The 21470-nt window shown below is 39.9% G+C and overlaps 1 protein-coding gene across 1 annotated transcript in view; it reads left to right on the top strand.

Annotated features, from left to right (window-relative positions):
- The window catches only part of LOC134804014 (adenylate cyclase type 6-like), a 391384-nt gene that overhangs the window by 348010 nt on the left and 21904 nt on the right, over positions 1–21470 (top strand). Inside the window, exons 13-24 of the mRNA XM_063776869.1 lie at positions 8580–8726; positions 9563–9721; positions 10392–10536; positions 12294–12391; positions 14140–14290; positions 16919–17016; positions 17632–17716; positions 18981–19097; positions 19229–19339; positions 19550–19660; positions 19816–19902; positions 20561–20635. Of these exons, the coding sequence (XP_063632939.1) occupies positions 8580–8726; positions 9563–9721; positions 10392–10536; positions 12294–12391; positions 14140–14290; positions 16919–17016; positions 17632–17716; positions 18981–19097; positions 19229–19339; positions 19550–19660; positions 19816–19902; positions 20561–20635 (1384 nt within the window). The remainder of the gene's footprint in view (positions 1–8579; positions 8727–9562; positions 9722–10391; positions 10537–12293; positions 12392–14139; positions 14291–16918; positions 17017–17631; positions 17717–18980; positions 19098–19228; positions 19340–19549; positions 19661–19815; positions 19903–20560; positions 20636–21470) is intronic.

Below are 21470 nucleotides of genomic sequence, written 5' to 3'. Positions count from 1 at the left end.
TTCCCACTATTTGAACATGTGATTTATAACTTTTGAAGTAGAAAAACATTTTGATTTCCATTTTTTATAATTTTTCAAAAGGTGGAATATTTGAATTTTACTAAAAAAATCATAAAAATTGAAATAAAAATGTTTTTTTACTTAATAACTTATAAATCACATTATCTAATAACGTAAAAACAACTAGGTACATAAATAAAAAATAAAAATAAATATTATTTATTTTTTTGTATTTTATACAACGTAGAAAAGTTTCAAAGTGTTTGATGTATGTAGTTGAGATAAAGTTACATTTGGCAATCTGCGATGAAATTCAAATGTTATTGTATGGTCCCCAATCCGCATTGGGCTAGCGTGGGGGGACTATAGCCCAAGCCCTCTCGCGCATGAGCGGAGGCCTTCGCCTAGCAGTGGGACGTATAATAGACTGAACTATTATTATTATATACAATATATTAGGTGAATGAAGCCAACAGCACCCAGCCTTCACTTATTCAATGTTTATGGATCCATAAAAACGCCTTTATTGCTGTTCTTTTAAAAACTTAAAATGAATATTGACTTCATAAAGTTAAAGCTTGTTACTTTTATTATTTCTTATTATACGAGGTGTATAACCTATAGCTGCCCAGAGGCCTATAAAAAGGTCTCCCATTTCATTATATTATGAATCTTCATTTTGAAGGCGAAGGCGAATTAAAAATATAAAGATGAGTTTGTTTAGGGTACGTATTTTTGGTAATCCTTATTTGCAATGCACTGTAACATTAATAACAGGACTTGCATATAACTAATTTTTAAAGCAGATACGTCTGCGAGCGATTTTCAAATTTTATATGTAAAGGAAATGAGTTACCTATATATTATATTATGCAAATTTTATATTAAAGGAAGGAAGGCTTCTGTAGCCCAATTTGGGAGCCACGCACGGATTGCGGAGGTTGCGGGTTCAAGTCCTGCTAGAAGCGTAAATTTTTCCATTTTTTCGTTTAATAAAAAAATTGTATATAACTCATATTTACAGTGAGTGCATCGTCAAACCCGGCGGCGTCGTGAACATAAACTAGCAAAAAGCAGAGCTTTGTAAGGGCTCGCGGAGGTTTTCTACCTTAACGTACCGAACCGGTTGCTGTCCGATAGGTACGCCTGTCTGTTACAGCTTTTACTTTGTCCTTTAAAAACGTGTCCAGACGACAAATTCAAATTGCCAATATCATCCACACGTAATATACAATTTCATAAGTGCATTAAGCCCGCTCCACACTCGTGCGCGAATCGCGGCGCGAAGCCGCGAACGCGAGTCTGGAGTCGATTTCGCATATCAGCGAACTAGACTCCACACTCGCGTTCGCGGCTTCGCCCGCGATTCACGCTCATAGTCTGGAGGGGGCTTTACATCCTACACGGTCGCCCAGTACTTTTTGTAAGGAACCCAACTGGCTTTCCTACATAATGTTGGGTCAGCGAGCCAATGTTCTTGAATTTATTTTTGCGTCCACTCCACACAATTGATCGAAAAACTATCCCGTCTGGACACCTACTGGCGGTAATCACGCTGCTCCGCACATAAACTAACACACACAGTTCCACTAGGTACAGCCAGGGTCCAGCATCAGCTCTATCTTGGGTACTGCTCTTCCAAGTTCTCATTAAGACGTGTCAGATGACCAAAACAGCGTGTGCCTATGTTGCACCAAACCTGAGTTCCACTAGGTACAGCCAGGGTTTAGCATCAGCTCTATCTTGGGTACTAATCTCCTAAGTGCTCATCAAGACGAGTCGGATGGCCAAAACAGCGTGTGCCTATGTTGCAACAAACCTGAGTTCCACTAGGTACTGCCAGGGTTCAGCATGAGTTCTATCTTGGGTACTGTTCTCCCAAGTGCTCATTATGACGAGTCGGATGTCCAAAAAAGCGTGTGTCTATGTTGCAATAAACCTGATCGAGTTCCACTAGGTTCAGCCAGGGTTCAGCATCAGCTCTATCTTGGGTACTATATACTTTCCTAAGTTCTCATCAAGACGAGTTGCATGACCAAAACAGCGTGTGCCTATGTTGTATAAAACCCGAGCTCCATTAGGCACTGTCAGGGTTCAGCATCAGCTATCTTGGGTACTGAAAGTACTGATCTACCCAGTGATCATCATGACGAGTCGGATATCCAAAACAGCGTATGTCTATGTATGTTGCATAAAACCCGAGCTCCACTAGGTACTGCCAGGGTTCGGCATCGGCTCTATCTTGGGTACTACTCTCCTAAGTGCTCATCAAGATGAGTCGGATGACCAAACCATAATGTGCCTTTGTTACACCAAACCTGAGTTCCACTAGGTACTGCCAGGGTACTGGGTCATTTTGCTGAATTGCACGCCGACGTTTCGATTGGCGTGCAGTTCCCATACAAGTTGCAGTCGGGTTGTAGTCCGTCTGTATCGGCCCTAAGTCACTGAAGTTTGTATTAATTATGCTTATCTTTATTTATAATTTTAGCAGTTCAAAGCAATAGTAACACTAAAGGCGCCATTCATTAATTACGTAAGACAATTTTTACCAGCTTTTGACCCCCTCCCACCCTATGTAAGAAATAATAAGAATAGGCTGACCCCGTCCAGCCACCAATATAATTTATTTTCAAAAAAATATTTTTGTGAATGTTTATTTGGACCTGTACAAAGGTACTTGAGCTCGTTTAAGCTAACTCTGCACCGTGTTTGATAGCATAGAGTGTGGAAGTATTATTTTAAACGTCATAATTTCATAGACCTTTAAAAAAATATCGCATCTTTGTGATCTTACTTAAGAACTATGAAAACCCCCTCCCAACCCTTGTAAGAAATAATAAGATATGTTCGACCCCCCTCCACCCCAAAATCGTCTTACGTAATAAATGAATGGCGCCAAAACTGTATCTCGAACTGAAAATACCCAATTTAAGTTTGCTAACACAACATGACTGATCATCACATCGTCAGCGTCACAAAACATACGAGTAAATTGACCTCCGCAGTAAATATACAGCAAGATTGATTGTTCTAGTAGGTATTCACAAAAACTTTAGTGCTAAAATGGGAATCAAACCAAGTGAAGCGAGGTGGGTTGAATCCAAAATTGTACCCACTTTGGTATTCATCGTTGTTATAGTTGAATTATCGAGAAGATGGAATTGCATTTGTAGTGGTTGTATGCTGATAGTACAAGAAAATAGAAAATTCAAATATAGAATGCCTGTAAACAAACAATACTACTACATATGCAATTCCACGCTCTCGATGATACGACTATAATGGCGTAAGCGCCATCGACATTATTGAACTTGAAAACACCACATAGGTATCGTATTGTCTGAATACCCACAACACAAGCCTTCTTAAGTAGTCAATTTGTATAAGAATGTCCAATATTTATTTATTTATTTATTACTAACGCCATCTGTTAGAGAAAGAAATAATTAACATTAGCACGAATATTAATTCATCATTTTGCCAACAGATGTCGCTAGTAGTAATACAAAGTGTTATTACTTTATTTTTTTTTTTTTAGGTTTATAAAATGATATTTTTATGTTTGATAACACATCTAGGCATGAATTTAAATTACTATGTTAAATTTCAAACGTAACAGTGCAGTAGTTTTTCCGTAAAGTGTACCACAAGAATGCATAGTTCGTCGATTAGTGATAGGGCTCGCTTCGCTCGCCCTAATAAATGGATACCCATATGGATACCTATATTCATCATCATTATCATCATCATCATCATCATATTAGCTAGAGGACGTCCACTGCTGGCATAGGCTTCCCCCAAATAGTGCCATATTAAACAAACGAATTTAAAAAAAAGCCTTGTAACCTTTTCCACCATGAGCAGGAAATAGGGGCACTGTTGACGCCAAAATAACAATAATATCAAAAACAGCCATTCAACACTCAACTCTATTAGTTTATGAATAGGGTTCATTTTCAAACGATATTTATTGCAATCAGTGGCGGAAAGTTTTGTTTCTATTTTCAAATTTTTTCGGGAATCAATCGAAGCGTTTCTCGGCTGAGTGCTTCCTTTTCATTCAGTCTTTTGTTATTACATTTTAAACCCTATTTGAATAGACGTAGAGTCGTGTTTAGATTGGGTGGAGAATGTTATTGTTTATATAGTCGCACCAAACAAAGTCTGCAGCGGATTTGATAGCCCACGCAGTGAAAGTGTTATGTATGCGTCATAATTTCATAGAAGTTTGACGTTTAAAATGACACTTTCACTGCGTGGGCTATCAAAATCGCTGCAGACTTTTTACGGTCTAACTATAGCTGTGGAATTCAGACTTTTTCATATCTCAGTAGAAATAATTTTATATTGTATTCGTTTCATTTTCGAAATTCAACTATTCAAACTTGATGAAGAAATAAAGATTTATTTAAATACACGTAAACTTATTTTTTTAACGCGTTCTAAAAAAAATTGCCAACTACCCGGCCTTACCCTAAGCAGTAACAAAATATTTTAGTTATGCAGAGACATTTCTTTCACTTACTCTTTCGCTTGCTCGTGACTCAAAAACAGAACTAGCAGCAAAAACAAACTTTGCTCACTTGCACAACTAGTGTGACCTAAATCCAGATAAGTGACAGAGAAAAGCAGCACTGTCAACATTTTTATAAATAATTCACTACATAGTCTCTCTTGGACTCTATTATTATTGGCTTTCGTACAATATACTATGAAACGAACTTTTATCGCAGTTAAAATATCTTGGTTCAGGATTTTAACTGATAGTCAAGTATACCGATACTCATTTATCTAATAATACCTTTAAATGAGCAATTCTTGTTTATTTATATATATTTCGGGGATCTCGGAAACGGCTCTAACGATTTCGATGAAATTTGCTATATGGAGGTTTTTGGGTTCGATAAATCGATCTAGCTAGGTCCTGTCTCTGGGAAAACGCGAATTTATGAGTTTTTATATGTTTTCCGAGCAAAGCTGTGTCTCCCACATATGAACATGAAATTTTACATGAACATTGACATTACATCATACCTATATCAATCTACATAAAATTTCGTTGCAAAAAATTGTAATACCAGGAAATTAAAGCGAGTAGATGTTTTACATACAAAACTTCTGCTCGCTCTATTTTCTTTATATGACATTTAATAGCAACTAAAAGTAGTACCATACATACATAGGTACACTACTACACTACTTTAATGCTCATGCCAAGTTTCATGTAATTTAAGCATGTCGTATTGAATGAGAGCTCAACTTCGTTTGTATGGCAGCGGCTTTTTGTCGGCGGGTTCGTTTTCGTATAAGTATCACTGGATTTCGTTTGATTCGTACTGAAAGCGATTCCGTGTAAAATCCGTTACAATACTGAGTCATCATCTTCCTCGCGTTGTCCCACTAATCCCAAGACAATTCTTGTCGACAGTGCGTAGGCACTAGTTTTTATGAAAGCGACTGCCATCTGACCAAACCAGAGGGGAAACTAGGCCTTGTTGTAGGCATTTGTTGTTGTTGGGATAAGTTCGGTTTCCTCGCGATGTATTCCTTCGCCAAAAAGCGACTGGTAAATATCAAATGATATTTCATACATAAGTTCCGAAAAACTCATTGGTACGGCGTTTGAACCCGCGACCTCCGGATTGAAAGTCGCACGCTCTTACCGCTAGGCCACCAGCGCTTCAATACTGAGTATAATATTCTAACTGTGTCCTCTGCAGCTTATGTTTGCTGCAACTAAATCGAATAGGAGTATCCTATTCCAAAACAAAAGAGCTTAACTCCATACATTAACTTATGGACATACGACCTTCTTTCAGTCCGTGTGTCTAAGTCGGGCAAGGGTGACCATTGGCATAGTTTATTCAGGACTTGTCCACAAGGATACGTGCTTGAGGATACTTGGACGAGTGTTTGAGACCTTTGAGGTCGAGACCTTTAACATGTTGAGAGTAATTGGACCTTTATTTTTTAAGTGAAGATCGGGTTTGGATTTTAAAAAAATTGTCATTTATACATTAGGTACGAATGTGTCCGTCTTCACTCTTCACTATAAAATGCATATAATAAATACTCCTATAAATGGACATGGCACCAATAACGAGACAAAAACATCAAAATACTGTGCAATAAGTATTTAACATCAGTTTTTAAGCACTTGATTCGGTCTAATTGTGTTTTTTTGAAAAACAAATTATAGCCAGCATTCAATGAATGTAGTATGATACTCGTACCTTTGGGTATGGTGCTTTACGCACACTAGTGTCACATCCCCTCCCCCTGACACAACCCCCCTTTTTAGCATGAAATATGTCCTATTTAAAAAATATAACTGCGACGAAATAAGGACCACCCAAGGACCACCCTATTAAACACTGGGAATAATTGTTACTTGCCATAAACAAGAGCCACAGCGATGCTTAAGTATAACGTGAGTGTCTGTTTTAAAATAAATGGCGCCATAGTGTCCATGATTGAAAAAAACAGTGGTTTAATTTGTTAATAGTGTCGATATCAATTGCAGTGTCTTTTATTACAAGTCTAACATATTAATGACAAATAGAACATTCATTTTTAAATCGCAAAGCTTTCGCAAGGTTTTCTTCTAACTCTCTCACTGTGCGGCACTGGGCTGAAAGACCTGATAGAGTTAGACCAAGACGTCATAATTTTATAGAATTATTTGTTTAAAGTTACACTTGCACTGCGTATAGCACACGACAAAATAGTATCAGACTTTTCTTGGTCTAACTCCAATAAAGTATGTTTTAATACGAGTTACACGAATTGCCGCAGCGAACACGTAGGTATGTCTCATGATTGGTGCTGTTACTATAGGTAGGTGTAGGTACACTACGTAGATTTCCTCACAATATTTACATTCACCGAATACCTATTATATGTAGAAATAAATTGAAAAACCTGATTCAGCCAAAAAATATCTGAGCCAAAACCCCGACGCCGCGAAGCGTAAACAAAAACAGTCGGAAATAAACCAATATGAATATCCGATGCATTCAAAACGTGACTTCCATACGTAAGTTTATCCGTTTCATATTTTACTAGACAGGCCCGCAGCTCCGCTCGCGTAAATTAAATAAAGAGTTTCTCTTATGTTTAGTTAAATACCGACATTATTATGTATCCCTGCCAGAGTTTATAACTGTGATAAGGATTTCTTATTTGTCAAGTAGGTAGCCGTTATTTGGATAACTTAATTCGAAAATTTCTTATAACGTACGTAGGTATTTATTTAAAACTTGTTTTAACATAAAATTATTACTTATTGTTGTAAACCTAGTTGCAAAAACGTTCATTAGATTACTTATTTTCCGCTTTAAGCCACGAATATGGACGACCACCACCCATAAATCGCCTTTTCATACAAACGTAGGTAGTCCCCATTTCCCTTTCTGGATCTTAACATTACTACGGCTAAGGTGACGCAACGATCCAAAGGACTCACCTGGCCTCCGATACCAGATCACGTCATGTTTCTTGCGATCTTGCGATAGCTCTCGCCATCGGGCGTCTCCCATTTTGTTGTCCCAAGTACGTTCGTCTCCCATTCTATAACTTTGTATTTTTGGCTCATCTCGGCAGCCCTTTCCCTGGACGAATGACTATGTTTGCCGAGCCATGAAAATCAATCTGAATAATAATAACTCATAAAGAAATTTAAAACAATAAAATACAAATTATTAACACGATAATCATACGATAATATTAATTTGATTGATATGCCATAAATGTCACTCGTATGGGCTATGGACTAAGGTTGAGGTTGGCAGCACTTTTTATTTTACTTCGTGTAAAAAAACTCAGAAATACCTGTATACCAACATGACAAATTTAGTTTACTTTAACTTACGGATTATTTGGTCTAATCTGTAGCACCGCCAAACGAAGGCAACCGAGAGTTCCCGAGAAATGGTCAAAGTCGTAAAATGAAGATTGTTATGAAAATTTCTTTTCCTTATTGTAAATTAAATACGCATCGAAAGCGATAGTTTTTATGTTCTAGTTTTATTCTCATATGTAGATAATAGATTTAAACAGTTTTTTCTTATCATACGTGCGTTGTATTCGAGAAACGTGTCAAAAACTTTTTTAGAAATTTGTAAGGCGCCATCTCGCTTCTTCCCTCGTTTTTTATCCCGTTCTGGTTTTTCAATTTTATATATATGATTATATGGCAGCAGGGATTCGCGATTCACGAGTATAGCATTTTGAACGAACTCGTTGTGTTGCTAGAATTTATCAATCAATTTCTATATTTATAGCACAACTTATTTGTTCCAAATATCGCCCCTTGCCTATACCTATACCACATATTGCTCAGTCTTCAGTAACACCAGGCGTGGCTCACTCCGCGATTTCGTCGCTTTGCTACATGTAGCTAAAAGTACATCCGTTCCACACCAATTTTGGTGGCTAGCCATAAGCCGCGCGTGGCGCTGTCGCCACCTAGCGGCCATACCTGTCCTGATCGTTACAGACGCGTTTTGTTAGAGAGCGAGTCTTCTGTACCTAGTACTATTATTTATTCTGTGGTAACACAACTAATTTTGTCTCAGATTCGACCGCCTGGCCGCCGAACATCACTGCCTGCGCATCAAGCTCCTTGGCGACTGCTATTATTGCGTGTCTGGCCTGCCGGAGGCGCGCGACGACCACGCCAAGTGCTGCGTGGAGATGGGACTAGACATGATCGACGCTATTGCGTGAGTTTTAGAAACCGTGCCACTCCAAATATAACCTTTATATAGATCCAATAGCTTTTTAAAGACTGTTAAGAGTCTTTGTCGAGAGACCGTCTAGCCGCCGAGCACCACTGCGTCCGCTTACGCTATTGCGTAAGTTTCACTTCATATACTCAATATCAAAGGTTCGATAGGGTTCCTTGAGGAGTTGGGCTGACAGAACTACTTGCTTCTGGTCTTAACGCTTAGTGTCGCGCCTGCATGTATCCGTCATGATCTTTGAGCAACACCCGGCTTCCGACACGTCGGAAGGGAGGAGCCCAAGCGATATACTAACGTACAATTCGTACTGCCATAGAGAAAAAAAATCATAGATGCTCACTCCATACATCAGTTTTGGTAACAAAAAGACAATTATTTTCATAGTCGACATCTAGCATCGTGTAGCGGAATTATCAGTACCTACTTTAAGTAGCAGTAGTAGTACTGTCAAGTGACCGGAAAGTCGTATGTTGTTGAGCATTAGACTTTCCGGTCGGTGCTACATCTATTGTCACTTGACAGTACTACTACTGCTACTTAAAGTACTGATAATTCCGCTACTCGATGCTAGATGTCGACTATGAAAATAATAGTCTTTTTGTACCAAAAACTAATGTATGGGGTGAGCACTCTTGTCTTACTATATTTCTCTATGGTACTGCCGTTTGTTTCGTTTTTTTCCGCATGTGTGATGAAAAACATTGTGTGTAAGTGTAACTCCGCGAGTAAGAAAATTGCAAACTCGGGTCATTAATTCCCTCGTCTCCAAAATTTCACTTAACAAACGTTGCACAATGTACTATTTGTTTGTACAGGCTGGTACGTGAAGTGATGGCGGTGAATGTGAACATGCGCGTGGGCATCCACACGGGGCGCGTGCACTGCGTGGTGCTCGGGCTGCGCAAGTGGCAGTTCGACGTGTGGTCCAACGACGTCACGCTCGCCAACTACATGGAGAGCGGTGGCGTCGCCGGGTAAACGGATTTACTTAGCCCCACTTGCACCATCCCACTAACCCGGGGTTAAGCGGTTAAACCGTTAACGCAGTTTCAAATTGTACTGGTAACCATGGTAACTCCATGCTTAACCGGCTAACCCCGGGTTAGTGGAACGGTGCAAATGGCCCTTAGCTGTTTTTAACTTCCGAAAAATACGGGGAAGCTGTGTCCGCGACACAGCAATGGTTTACGTGAAACATGGCAGCTGTTGCGAAGGCCGAAGGCTGAACTCCGCGTAGGGCCGAAGGCCCCAAGCGTCCGAGAGAGGCGCGCCGACACGCGAGACCGAAGGCCGAGCTGCGGGAGGTTAGTGCTTAAACACAAAAACACTTACATTGTTAGCAGCGACGTCGGGGTATACAGATATAGGTACAGTCACCTGCAATAATGTTACTCTTCGAAGGCCCCAAAAATATGTGACACGCTCTTATGGCTCTACAAATAAAATCGAGTCAGATATTTTTGCGGTCTTCGTTGTGTAATATATTATTGCACTTAGATTTTTTTGACTTGACTGTACTTAGATTTGTTTTATGATAGAGTATCAATATATATATATAGTTTGTGCACAATACCCCACTTCTGAAAGTGCTTGAATGTTTTGAATCTTGAATCTTGACGTTCAATAACTTATTAATTGTTGCAGCCGTGTCCACATCACCAATGAGACCCTCCAGTGCCTAGGCACCGACTATAAGGTGGAGCCAGGCCACGGCGACCAGAGGAACGCGTACCTCAAGGACCACAACATTGAGACCTACCTTATTGTGCCGGATGACACTAGCCGAGTGGTGAGCTACCTCAGAAAAAAATCAAATGAGTTTATTACAGGCTAGAATTGGGAGAATACAGTTCAGTTACCTCAGGTGGGCTATTTCAGATAAGTTATCTCTATCCTCCTAAGGCCAAGCCATACAAATTAAAAATCCAAAATTTGTTACTGAGATTTGAACCTATGGTGTAGGAAATAGAGTTGCTTTTGGGTTGTTGGAACATTGGACGAAACAAAGCACAAGCGACTCTGTTCCTATTGAATATTATATAAACATCGAACTGAAGAGATACTATAATAGGTAGGACCTTGGGCCTTAGGAGGCTATTACTTACCTCAGACGAGATACATCAAATGAGGTACTTCAGATGAGTCACTTTATCATGTTATACTTCAGATGAGGTACTTACCCAAGATAAGTTGCCACTAGTTATGAAATCATCTATTATAGATAGATGTAATAGATTCTATTACATAACTAATGGCTCTGTGAGCTGTAGGCCTCGCGAACCCACATGGCTCCGCCATTTTGAAAGAAATCCAAAAACTGAATCGACAAATTATTATATTTTTATCTTGATTATTAAAATTTCACGAGAATCGGTTGAGAAATGCGATTTGTAGAGTAAAACATCCGGACATGTTTGCCCAAGCTGAAACGAAGACCTTCGCTAACGCTTCGGTCAAAGACCACACTTAACTTTCTTCTCTTTATTGAAAAGTGATATTTTAAGTATGTAGTGGTATTGCTCACAGAACATATTAATAATTAGGGTATTCCGTCGTATTTCTGATGAATACCAAAACGAAACACCTCAACGGCTCGTATTTCATGTTTGGCGACATGTCTTCTTCGTTCTGATGATGGATTCCATGAGGAATTGGGGGAACTCCTTAAATGTTATGAACATACTTATAGCGATTTTATTTTCATCTAAATACCAAGCATTTCCATTAACGGTGCTATTTGATGAAAACCAGAATGGAACTCTACCACGACAAGTAGAATACTTTAGGTGTTGGGGGCGTTGGGGCTAATTGTAATTGTTATGTTATGAGGTAGGTACTGTTGTAAGCAGATGAGGTTTCAAATAATTTTAAAGGCACTTTTCAAAAGAAAAAAGAACTTTTTTACAAAACAGTTGGAACTGTTTTGTCAAAAAGTTCTTTTTTCTTTTAAATCTTATAGTATACCTTTAAACGAGCAATTCTTGTATATTTATTTATTTATATATAATATTTCGGGGATCTCGGAAACGGCTCTAACGATTTCGATGAAATTTGCTATATGGGGATTTTCGGGGGCGAAAAATCGATCTATCTAGGTCTTATCGCTGGGAAAACGCGCATTTTTGAGTTTTTATATGTTTTCCGAGCAAAGCTCGGTCTCCCAGATATTATTATTTACAAGCTTTTATTTACTTTCACCTGTCCCGTTGTCTGTCTGTCGGTCTGTAATCAAATCTTGCAAGTTGAAATTTGATCCACTTCCCGGTTTCCGATTGAGCTGAAATTTTGCATGCATGTATAAATCGGATGACAATGCAATATTATGGTACCATCGAGCTGATCTGATGATGGAGACAGGAGGTGGCCATAGGAGCTCTGTGATGAAACAACGCAACCTAATTGTGTTAGGGGTTTTTAGAATTGTCTCGATGAGTATTAGTTGTCTGTCGTAAGAAAAGTATAGTCAGCGATAAAAGCTTGCACCAAAAATGAAATTTTTGCCAAAAACTTATGTTAACTCATCTATATTTGTATTTATATCCACAGGACAAGAAACCCCAGAACACTTTCTCCCTGAACGGCAACGTGTCCAAGGAAATGAGGGTGATGGGCCACGGATCACAACACGGCAAGAATTCGGCCAAGTAAGAATGCAATATAGCTTTGTAGTACACGAGCCTGTCGGGAGATGGCGCCATCTCCGAGATAGATCGCGCTAACGGTGTGTCGACGTAGAAACATGACTACCGAAATGCAAATGACCTTGATGTAAGAAAAGATATATATTCTCAAAAGTGTCCGGCAAGATGGTATAATAGTAGTCGTTTACGATACTAGTGCGAAAAATAGGAAATACGCAACAAGTGGCGAATTTTAAAACACGACCGAGTCACGAGTATGAGTTCAGTACTTATGGCCCTTTAAATTTTCGACGTAGTTACGTAATGTGCTTATTATAGCACCTGGTGTCGTAATGTAACATCAGATGTATTGTAAAATCAGATCAGTCAAAATACTCAAAATCAAAAGCATTGCAGAAGCAACTGGTTTCTTATTAAATAAAACGGAATCCTATGTTCGTCCGTGTAAATTTATGACTCCGCCAGTAGTCGTAATCGTATTGTGTCTATCGTCAGCTGCCGCTCCGTTGGTCGATTGATAAACAATCGCAAGTACTCAAAACAAGTTACAGGCTCTTCAAAAACCTGTACAGTATTTTTAAGAATCCCATTATAGTCATTTGTGAAAATCATCGTCATATGCGTAAATTTCATATTATTCTGTAACGAATTCCGCACCCTCGTTTAATTATAACGTCAGTAATTTCGGACCTGATTTATCATAAGCTTTGTCCAAAGACTTCCAAGCGAATTTTGCTTCAAACCCACACCATCCTACTTTAAGGGATATATTAGCATGAACTTATACTGTTGTTAGGTCTTTTTGGAATGTGTGGTTCCTTTTATAGTTACCCTACTGTGTTTTCTCAGTGAATCTCAAAGCGGACGGTACCGGGGGCTATTATCTTTCCGTATTAGATTCGGTTTAATTCAGAACCTGAAATTGTTCTCACATTAAACATTACTCAGGACTGTAAAAAACTAACCCTTATTAAAATTTTAACGAATTATGGTCTTAAAGTTTAATGGACAGAGCTGTTTTTTGAATGGTTGGGGGAAATCAACGGAGCGGACAGTTAATACATAATAATAATATGTACTTGGACCCTTTTCCCAAGAGTTCAAGAGTATATTTTAATTATAATTATGCTGTTATTACAAGCTTTTATTTACTTTCACCTATCCCGTTGTCTGTCTGTAATCAAATCTTGCAAGTTAAATTTGATCCACTTCCCGGTTTCCGATTGAGCTGAAATTTTGCATGCATGTATAAATCGGATGACACCGCAATATTATGGTACCATCGAGCTGATCTGATGACGGAGACAGGAGGTGGCCATAGGAATTAAGTCTGTGATGGAACAAAGCAACCTAATTGTGTTAGGGGTTTTTAGAATTGTCTCGATGAGCATTAGTTGTCTGTCGTAAGAAAAGTACAGTCAGCGATAAAAGCTTGTACCAAAAATAAAATTTTTGCCAAAAACTTATTTTTAAAAAGCGCATGAAACTTTTTTTCTGTAAAAGAGTTTTAATATTATCATTTTTGGATATTTTTCAATGAAATAAAATGTATCTTCTCTAATCTTATTTTATTTTCATATAACTTAAACAGCTAATTTTTCATAAATGTTCTCACGGCAGCGCATTATTGATATGTGCCCACGAATCTAGCCGCCGTCATCTACAAAGAGGGAAAACGCTGGGATTGGCTACGAGCGTAGCGCTACGAAAACGTTGACAGTGAATGTGTTAAATTTGACATGTTTTCGCAGGGTCGAGCAAGGGAACGAGTTCAAGAAGCCCGAAGACGAGGTGAACGAATACCTAATGAAGGCGATCGACGCGCGCTCTATCGACCGACTGAGGGCCGAGCATTGCCGACCATTCACATTGACTTTCCGCGACCAGAAGCTGGAGACGAAGGTATGTGCTATTAGTGTTTATTTACATGGTAGTAAGGAACAGCATTGCTCCATCGACCGACTGAGGGCCGAGCATTGCCGACCATTCACATTGACTTTCCGCGACCAGAAGCTGGATACGAAGGTAGTAAGAATGCGACCAAACTGGAGAACCGCTTCAAAAATGCCAAATTTAGCAGCTTCCTAGCTACAAAGTACAAACTTAGGAGAGTATTTTAAAAATACCGGACCTCCGCTAAGGGTAACTTAAATTGCCGGCAAACTTCACAATTGGATTTGGCCGAAAGTTGTGATGGCGAATGTTGGGCGAGTGAGATGACAGCGTCCTGTACCCCATGTGTACATTTAATTCTATAGCGTGACGTGACGTACGCGTTTGCGTTAAGTGTCATTTTGTGTGGGATTTTTTGTTTCCAAAACGTCCCGCTTGGTGCGCTGTTCAAAATCCCAATACCTACAAAATTAGACTGAAAGCAAACGCGTACGTCCGTCACGCTCTGGGCCTCACGAGGTATAAAAACCGGTTAAGTGCGAGTCGGACTCGCGTTCCAAGGGTTCCGTACATTACTCAATAAAAAAAAAATTGTGTTCTGTGCAAAACTTTGTTCACGGAATACTTATGTGATCATTTCAGTCTTGCAAATCAGTTAAATGCATTTTTTTTATGGAACATGAATGTCTTCAAAAAAAATCGTAGGAGACGAATCAAAAACTAAGTAATTAAGTCCGACTCACGCTTGACTGCACATTTCTAATAGGTTTTCCTGTCATCTGTAGGTAAAGAACTATTTTGTGTATTATTTCAAAAATATTGACCCAATAGTTTCGGAAATAATGGTCGGACAGACAGACGCACGAGTGATCCTATAAGGGTTCCGTATTTTTCCTTTTGAGGTACCTACGGAACCCTAAAAATAGAAAGCAAATTAAATTATTGCACGCTTAATCAACCTCCCCATTTTACTCAAACTTTTCAACCTACGCACACTCTTACCCCCTTAATCATTAAACTTTAAGGGCCTGATTTAGTTAAATTATGCTCTATCCCTTTCTTACAAATACATAAGTCTAAATGATAGATAAAGACAAACGATTATTAGCTAACTGAGGCTTGTAGCGCGTTTATGAATAAGGGGTAAGAGTGTGCGTAGGTTGAAAAGTTTAGACTTTGAAAACTTCACACTTTAATTATACAAACATTATATTTAAGAGGAGAATGGTCACCCCTTCTCATTTCAAACGTAGTCCCCATTTTCCTTCGAGGATATTACGATTGTTGTATATATAATTGTCAGTACCTACATTTTGGAAAGCTACTATAATAACTCTAAAAACTATATTCTCTAATATGTATATTTAATAATCATAAGTAAATCAAAAATAGCTAGATAGAGTTAGACCAAGAAAAGTCTGTCAAATGCAGTGCAACTGTTATTTATACGTAATAATTCCATAGAAGTTTGACGTTTAAAATAACACTTGCACTGCGTATGCTATCAAAATCGTTGCAGACTTTTCTTGGCCTAACTCTACCTACATACATAGTAACAGAGCAACTTAAATAAAAGCTTGTAAATAGCAATCGCTGAATAGCCGAATCTCTTAAGAATCTTAGGTAATTTATGCGCCGTTCGTATAAAAATAATAGCAACCTCATCAAGAGAGCGGCCATCAATCTTTTACTTGGAGAACTTCCAACACTCGCCTGCAGTACTTTGACGTCACGGCACTTTCTTACTGTACACTCACCTGCAATAATATGTTACTCTTCGAAGGCCGCAAAAATATGTGACACGCTTTTATGGCTCTACTAATAAGACCTACATGCCTATTCGGATTTCAAGATAATCACAAGATCTTGAGACGATTTAGAGATCAACTAGATCTACATTAGATATCGACTAGATGTGACTTGGATATCTAAGTCATAACTTGTCGAAATCGTTCAAGAGGATCTCCAGAATCGCGGAAACGTCAAATTTGACATATCTAATCTTACCAATATCTTTAAATTATCCGTATCGTAACTTGTTGAAGTGTAGTAGAAATCTAATTCTGTTTCCGAATCGAGCCGCGTGTCAGATATTTTTTCGCCTTCGTTGTGCTACAGTATATTATTAAATTAAATTAAATATCATTTATTATCAGGCAAAAATAACAATGCATAATAAAACGAATTGAGTTATTAGCACAAACTATACAGACGCGTGGTCTTGTAGTGTAGTGAAGCTTCAATCCTACTTGTATAATACTACGATTTGAGCAGAGGGCCGTTTCTCAAAATCTTGTAACTTGTAATACAAGCGGATGTAACTTTTTGAACTTGTATTACAAGTTAAAAGCTTTGGAGAAACGGGCCCCAGCACCACCTAAGTTGTAATTCTACACCATTTTATACTATTACAGGCCAGCTACACCTTCGTTTTTGTAAATATTTTCAATTTACACGAGTATTGCTCGTACAAGGCTGATGGCCTATCTGTAAGAGCGTGCGTCTTTAAATCCGGACGTCGGACCCCTTACCTGGATTTGAACCCGGGACTATCGGCTTCATAGGCAGGGTCACTACCCACTAGGCCAGACAGGTCGTTAAATATATATTATTTAACATGTATTCTCTTTCCCACAGTACACGGCAGAGCGGGACAGGATGCTGAAAGTGTACTTCGTCTGCTCGCTGGTGGTGTATGCCGCAGTTACATTCGTCCAGCTGCTCGCCTTCGACATGTAAGTACCCGTAATCTGTCTCTTTCTCACAGTACACGGCAGAGCGGGACAGAAGGACACTAGTGACATGCATGACATACACTTTAATTAAAAAGGGTCTGTCTTTGCTATTTTACCGTGTACTACCTAAAGGCTGTTCAGAAGTATTAAATCATAAATCAGTAATTTCTCCGTTAAGGTACAAATTGGAACCCGGCGACGTGTCGCCGCGACGCGTCGCCGCATCATGTCGCTGTGTTAGTGTCGAACCCGACCGCATACCACGTACTTCGATGCCGTCGATTCGATTGATTTGCGGTCGGGCTCAAGGACGTGTAGCTCGGAAACGTGTCGCCGGGTCACGTCGCCTCGACGCGTCGTTGAGCCCGACTTCGTGTCGCTGGCTTCGTGTCGCTGGGTTCGAATGGTATGATACATCGAAACCAGTCGTGACGCCGCGACATGAAGTCGAGGTCAGCGATGCGTCGCCGACGTCGCCGTGCTTCAACTTGTACCTTTAATACTGTGGTGTTTGGAATGAGACTTTGTACATAGGTTAGAAATACCCTAATCGACACGTCTTCATCTATATCCAGAGGGTAGAGACACGTCGTATAATGAATTTTGTGTTTTCAGTAATGCCGGAGGAATTGCAACGGTGTCTGTCTGCGGGATTGTGGTGCTGTTCATCATCTACCTAGTCTTGGCTGCGAGCTTCGAGGTAATACTCGATAATAACTTGTTTTAATTTATCATTGTATCGTACAATATAGTGTTCATTACTTTACTATTAGATACCGTGCATGTTCGAGGGTCTGCCATCTCGTGACCAGAATTGAAAACGAAAACAATTCACGGACAGTTGCTGCCCCTACACTTCACACTGGTTCCATTTCACATAGTAGGGTCTACCGTCTAGTGGCTTAAATATAGAAATGGAAACTTGACATAATGCTTCGCGCCAATGAATTGGGGGCTTCTGTGCTGCCGTCCACAGTTCATGCACGCTCCCTATTCTTTAAATTATTGATAGAAGTCGGAAAGTATGTGCTCCACCTAAGTGTTAACGCACCAGCGGTCAAACCAGTCTCGGAACGGTGAGGGCTGCGGAGCAAGATGACGTCACGAGCGCGGCGAGCACGGATATATATCTGAATCCCTAAAGTCTTTTCTCCTATCTTTGCATTCCCTAATATTGTTTGTCATAATGATCAGTTGTCCTAACACTAAGCCTAACTAACTTACTTTTCTGGTAGCGGTTCGTTTTTGCGAGGGTCGCAGTTCTAACCTAACCTAACCCAGTTTTCTGGCAGCAGTTCGTGTTCTGTGGTCGCAGTACTAACCTAAATTGATCGTTAGGGCATGTGCCCATTAGGACAAACCAGGTAGGGCAACTGACTTTAGGACAAACGTTGTTAGGGATTCAGAAGGAGACCCAGCGAGCACTCACCGCGTATACCACACACGGCTCTCGACTACCGTCTCATATGTACATAACACATTACACACCTACTCGATACCAAAACCTTTGTAAAAAGCGAATTAAAATAAGTTAACGTGAAGCAGGAGTTTTCTTGAAGAGTCAATCCCTCAGCTGAGTTGTTCGTCAATAACAGCTCCGACACTAAGTAATAAAATATGAGTATGAGTTTGAGTATGAGTATGAGTATGAGTTTGCGTATGAGTTTGAGTATGAGTTTGAGTATGAGTATGAGTTTGAGTATGAGTTTGAGTATGAGTTAGCTAACTTTGCAACTATTTGAATAAAATAAAGTAAGGGAGATAGATAGAAATATGACAATAATGATGACATTGTCACACTTTTTTTTTGTAAATGACAAGTATAATAGGCATAGGCTTGGTCTGGAATTCTAGATCTATTACTAAGGTGTGTAAGTTTGGTATTCCGTAGATTGTTAGAAAATTTATTATTACTTGCAAAATCGCTTAATAATAATAACATTATTTTCTTATTTATCCACCAGCACACCAACGCTCACCTGCGCTCCTTCTCACTGAGGATCCACTCCAACCGGACCCTGGCGCAGGGCATGTCCTTCGCGCTGCTGGGTACCTTACTGCTGCAAATCCAGGTGTTGATGGTACGTACAGCTGGAAACTATCTACGCCTTCTCATTGAGGAACCACTCCAACCGGACTCTGGCGCAGGGCATGTCCTTCGCACTGCTGGGTACCTTACTGCTGCAAATCCAGGTGTTGATGGTACGTACAGCTGGAAACTATCTACGCCTTCTCATTGAGGATCCACTCCAACCGGACCCTGGCGCAGGGCATGTCCTTCGCACTGCTGGGTACCTTGGTGCTGCAAATCCAGGTGTTGATGGTACGTACAGCTAGAAACTATCTACGCCTTCTCACTGAGGTCCACTCCAACCGGACCCTGGCGCAGGGCATGTCCTTCGCACTGCAGAGCTGGAAACTATCTACGCCTTCTCACTGAGGATCCACTCCAACCGGACCCTGGCGCAGGGCATGTCCTTCGCACTGCTGGGTACCTTGGTGCTGCAAATCCAGGTGTTGATGGTACGTACAGCTGGAAACTATCTACGCCTTCTCACTGAGGATCCACTCCAACCGGGCCCTGGCGCAGGGCATGTCCTTCGTACTGCTGGGTATCTTGGTGCTGCAAATCCAGGTGTTGATGGTACGTACAGCTGGAAACTATCTACGCCTTCTCACTGAGGATCCACTCCAACCGGACCCTGGCGCAGGGCATGTCCTTCGCACTGCTGGGTACCTTGGTGCTTCAAATCCAGCTGTTGATGGTACGTACAGCTGGAAACTATCTACGCCTTCTAACTGAGGATCCACTCCAACCGGACCCTGGCGCAGGGCATGTCCTTCGCGCTGCTGGGTACCTTACTGCTGCAAATCCAGGTGTTGATGGTACGTACAGCTGGAAACTTACTGCTCCTTGTAACGGTATCTTCTCGGGGCCACAGCCCCGCCACACCACAGTGTAGGGTTATAGAACCGTTGGTACCTAATATATGACATTCATAAGTGCATTATAAAGCCTGACCAGTAATATCATGCGAAATGTTGCGAAATTTCAATCGAACTATTTTTTCATACTATACCTACTGAACTGTCATCCTATCCATGACAATAACGGCCACAATGATCATATTTTACTGATCAGGCTTAGGCCTTAATTGAAGAATCGATTGATTGACTTTGTAACTATTGTTGTAATGTAATGTAGACTCTAAATCATAATTAGATTCCAAAACAAGTTGCCACTGCAATAATTTGTTTGTAAAATAGTAAATTCCTCTTTATAAATAAATACGCTAAGATAATTTATTTATTGGTAATTTTACGCCTACGATTTAAAAAAGTACTTTTATTTACTTATTTTTACATAAATACAAGACGCGCTAGTAAAAAGTGGCAACATTGTCTTACTTTTTTTGGAATCTAATTATGATTTAGAGTATAGAGAAATCGACACAATATCGTACAAATGTAGTTCATAATTATTTATCATCGTATTTTCACGGGAATTATGCATTACATCTGTAACGTATTTCACTGTCAACAGGCGCTGAACAACGGCGGAGCATCACCCAAGGAACTAGATGGCGTTGTCACCTTCTGCCCCTACTCCGTGAATGAGGTAACTGTCAAACTGTCACCTTTTTCTACACTCTGAAACCTCCACAGGGATAAACACAAAAAACAACTTTATAATATATCACTTGACTTTATTCTAACTTCGAATAATACGATTTATTAACTTCAACTTCACTTTAAGTGTTTACAGTTTCAATCGATGGTGACGACTGACTGCTCCGGGTAGGAAGGCCGCGTTTTACACCTGATTTTGGCAATGTTGCCGTACCCACAAAATTTAATAAAAAATTAATTCAATCAGAAATTATTACTTAAGATGTGGGTAGTCGGGTAGTCTGCCGTGGTTGTTACAACTCCATTCCAGATACGATGAGACCTTCGAGCAACACCCGGAAGGGAGTCTTTATTTCCTCTCTGCCGAAGCACATGCCCAACTGGGCAAGCACACAACTAGCGCGATGCGTGTTGTGACTCATCCGTACACGAAAAGAGATCGAGTCATTTTCTATATATTTGTGTCGACATTACAGATTGGATTTTGTATGTAGTGAGTGAGAAGTGCGACTGTGTGCACGTTTCCCCTCGCAAAAAATGGCAGAACGATTTGTACGGTAAAATATCGCTTGGGCTCCTCCCTTCCGACGTGTCGGAAGCCGATGTTGCTCGAAGGATTGGACAGAAGGAAAAAGGCTCTTCATAGTGCAATTTTAATATTGGGAACAAGAAGTAACATAAAATATTGTCTATAATACTTGTTCTAAGGGGTCGATCTTTCAAAGAACATTTAACAACAACAAAAAATATATTCTTGAAGTTTGTGAAAGTTACAGCAAAGAAAAATGCTCGGAAGTTTAGCCTCGCTCGCTCAAAGGACTGGA

Source organism: Cydia splendana, chromosome Z, assembly GCF_910591565.1.
Source record: "Cydia splendana chromosome Z, ilCydSple1.2, whole genome shotgun sequence".
NCBI lineage: Eukaryota > Metazoa > Arthropoda > Insecta > Lepidoptera > Tortricidae > Cydia > Cydia splendana.
This window is presented reverse-complemented; position numbering and strand designations above follow the sequence as displayed.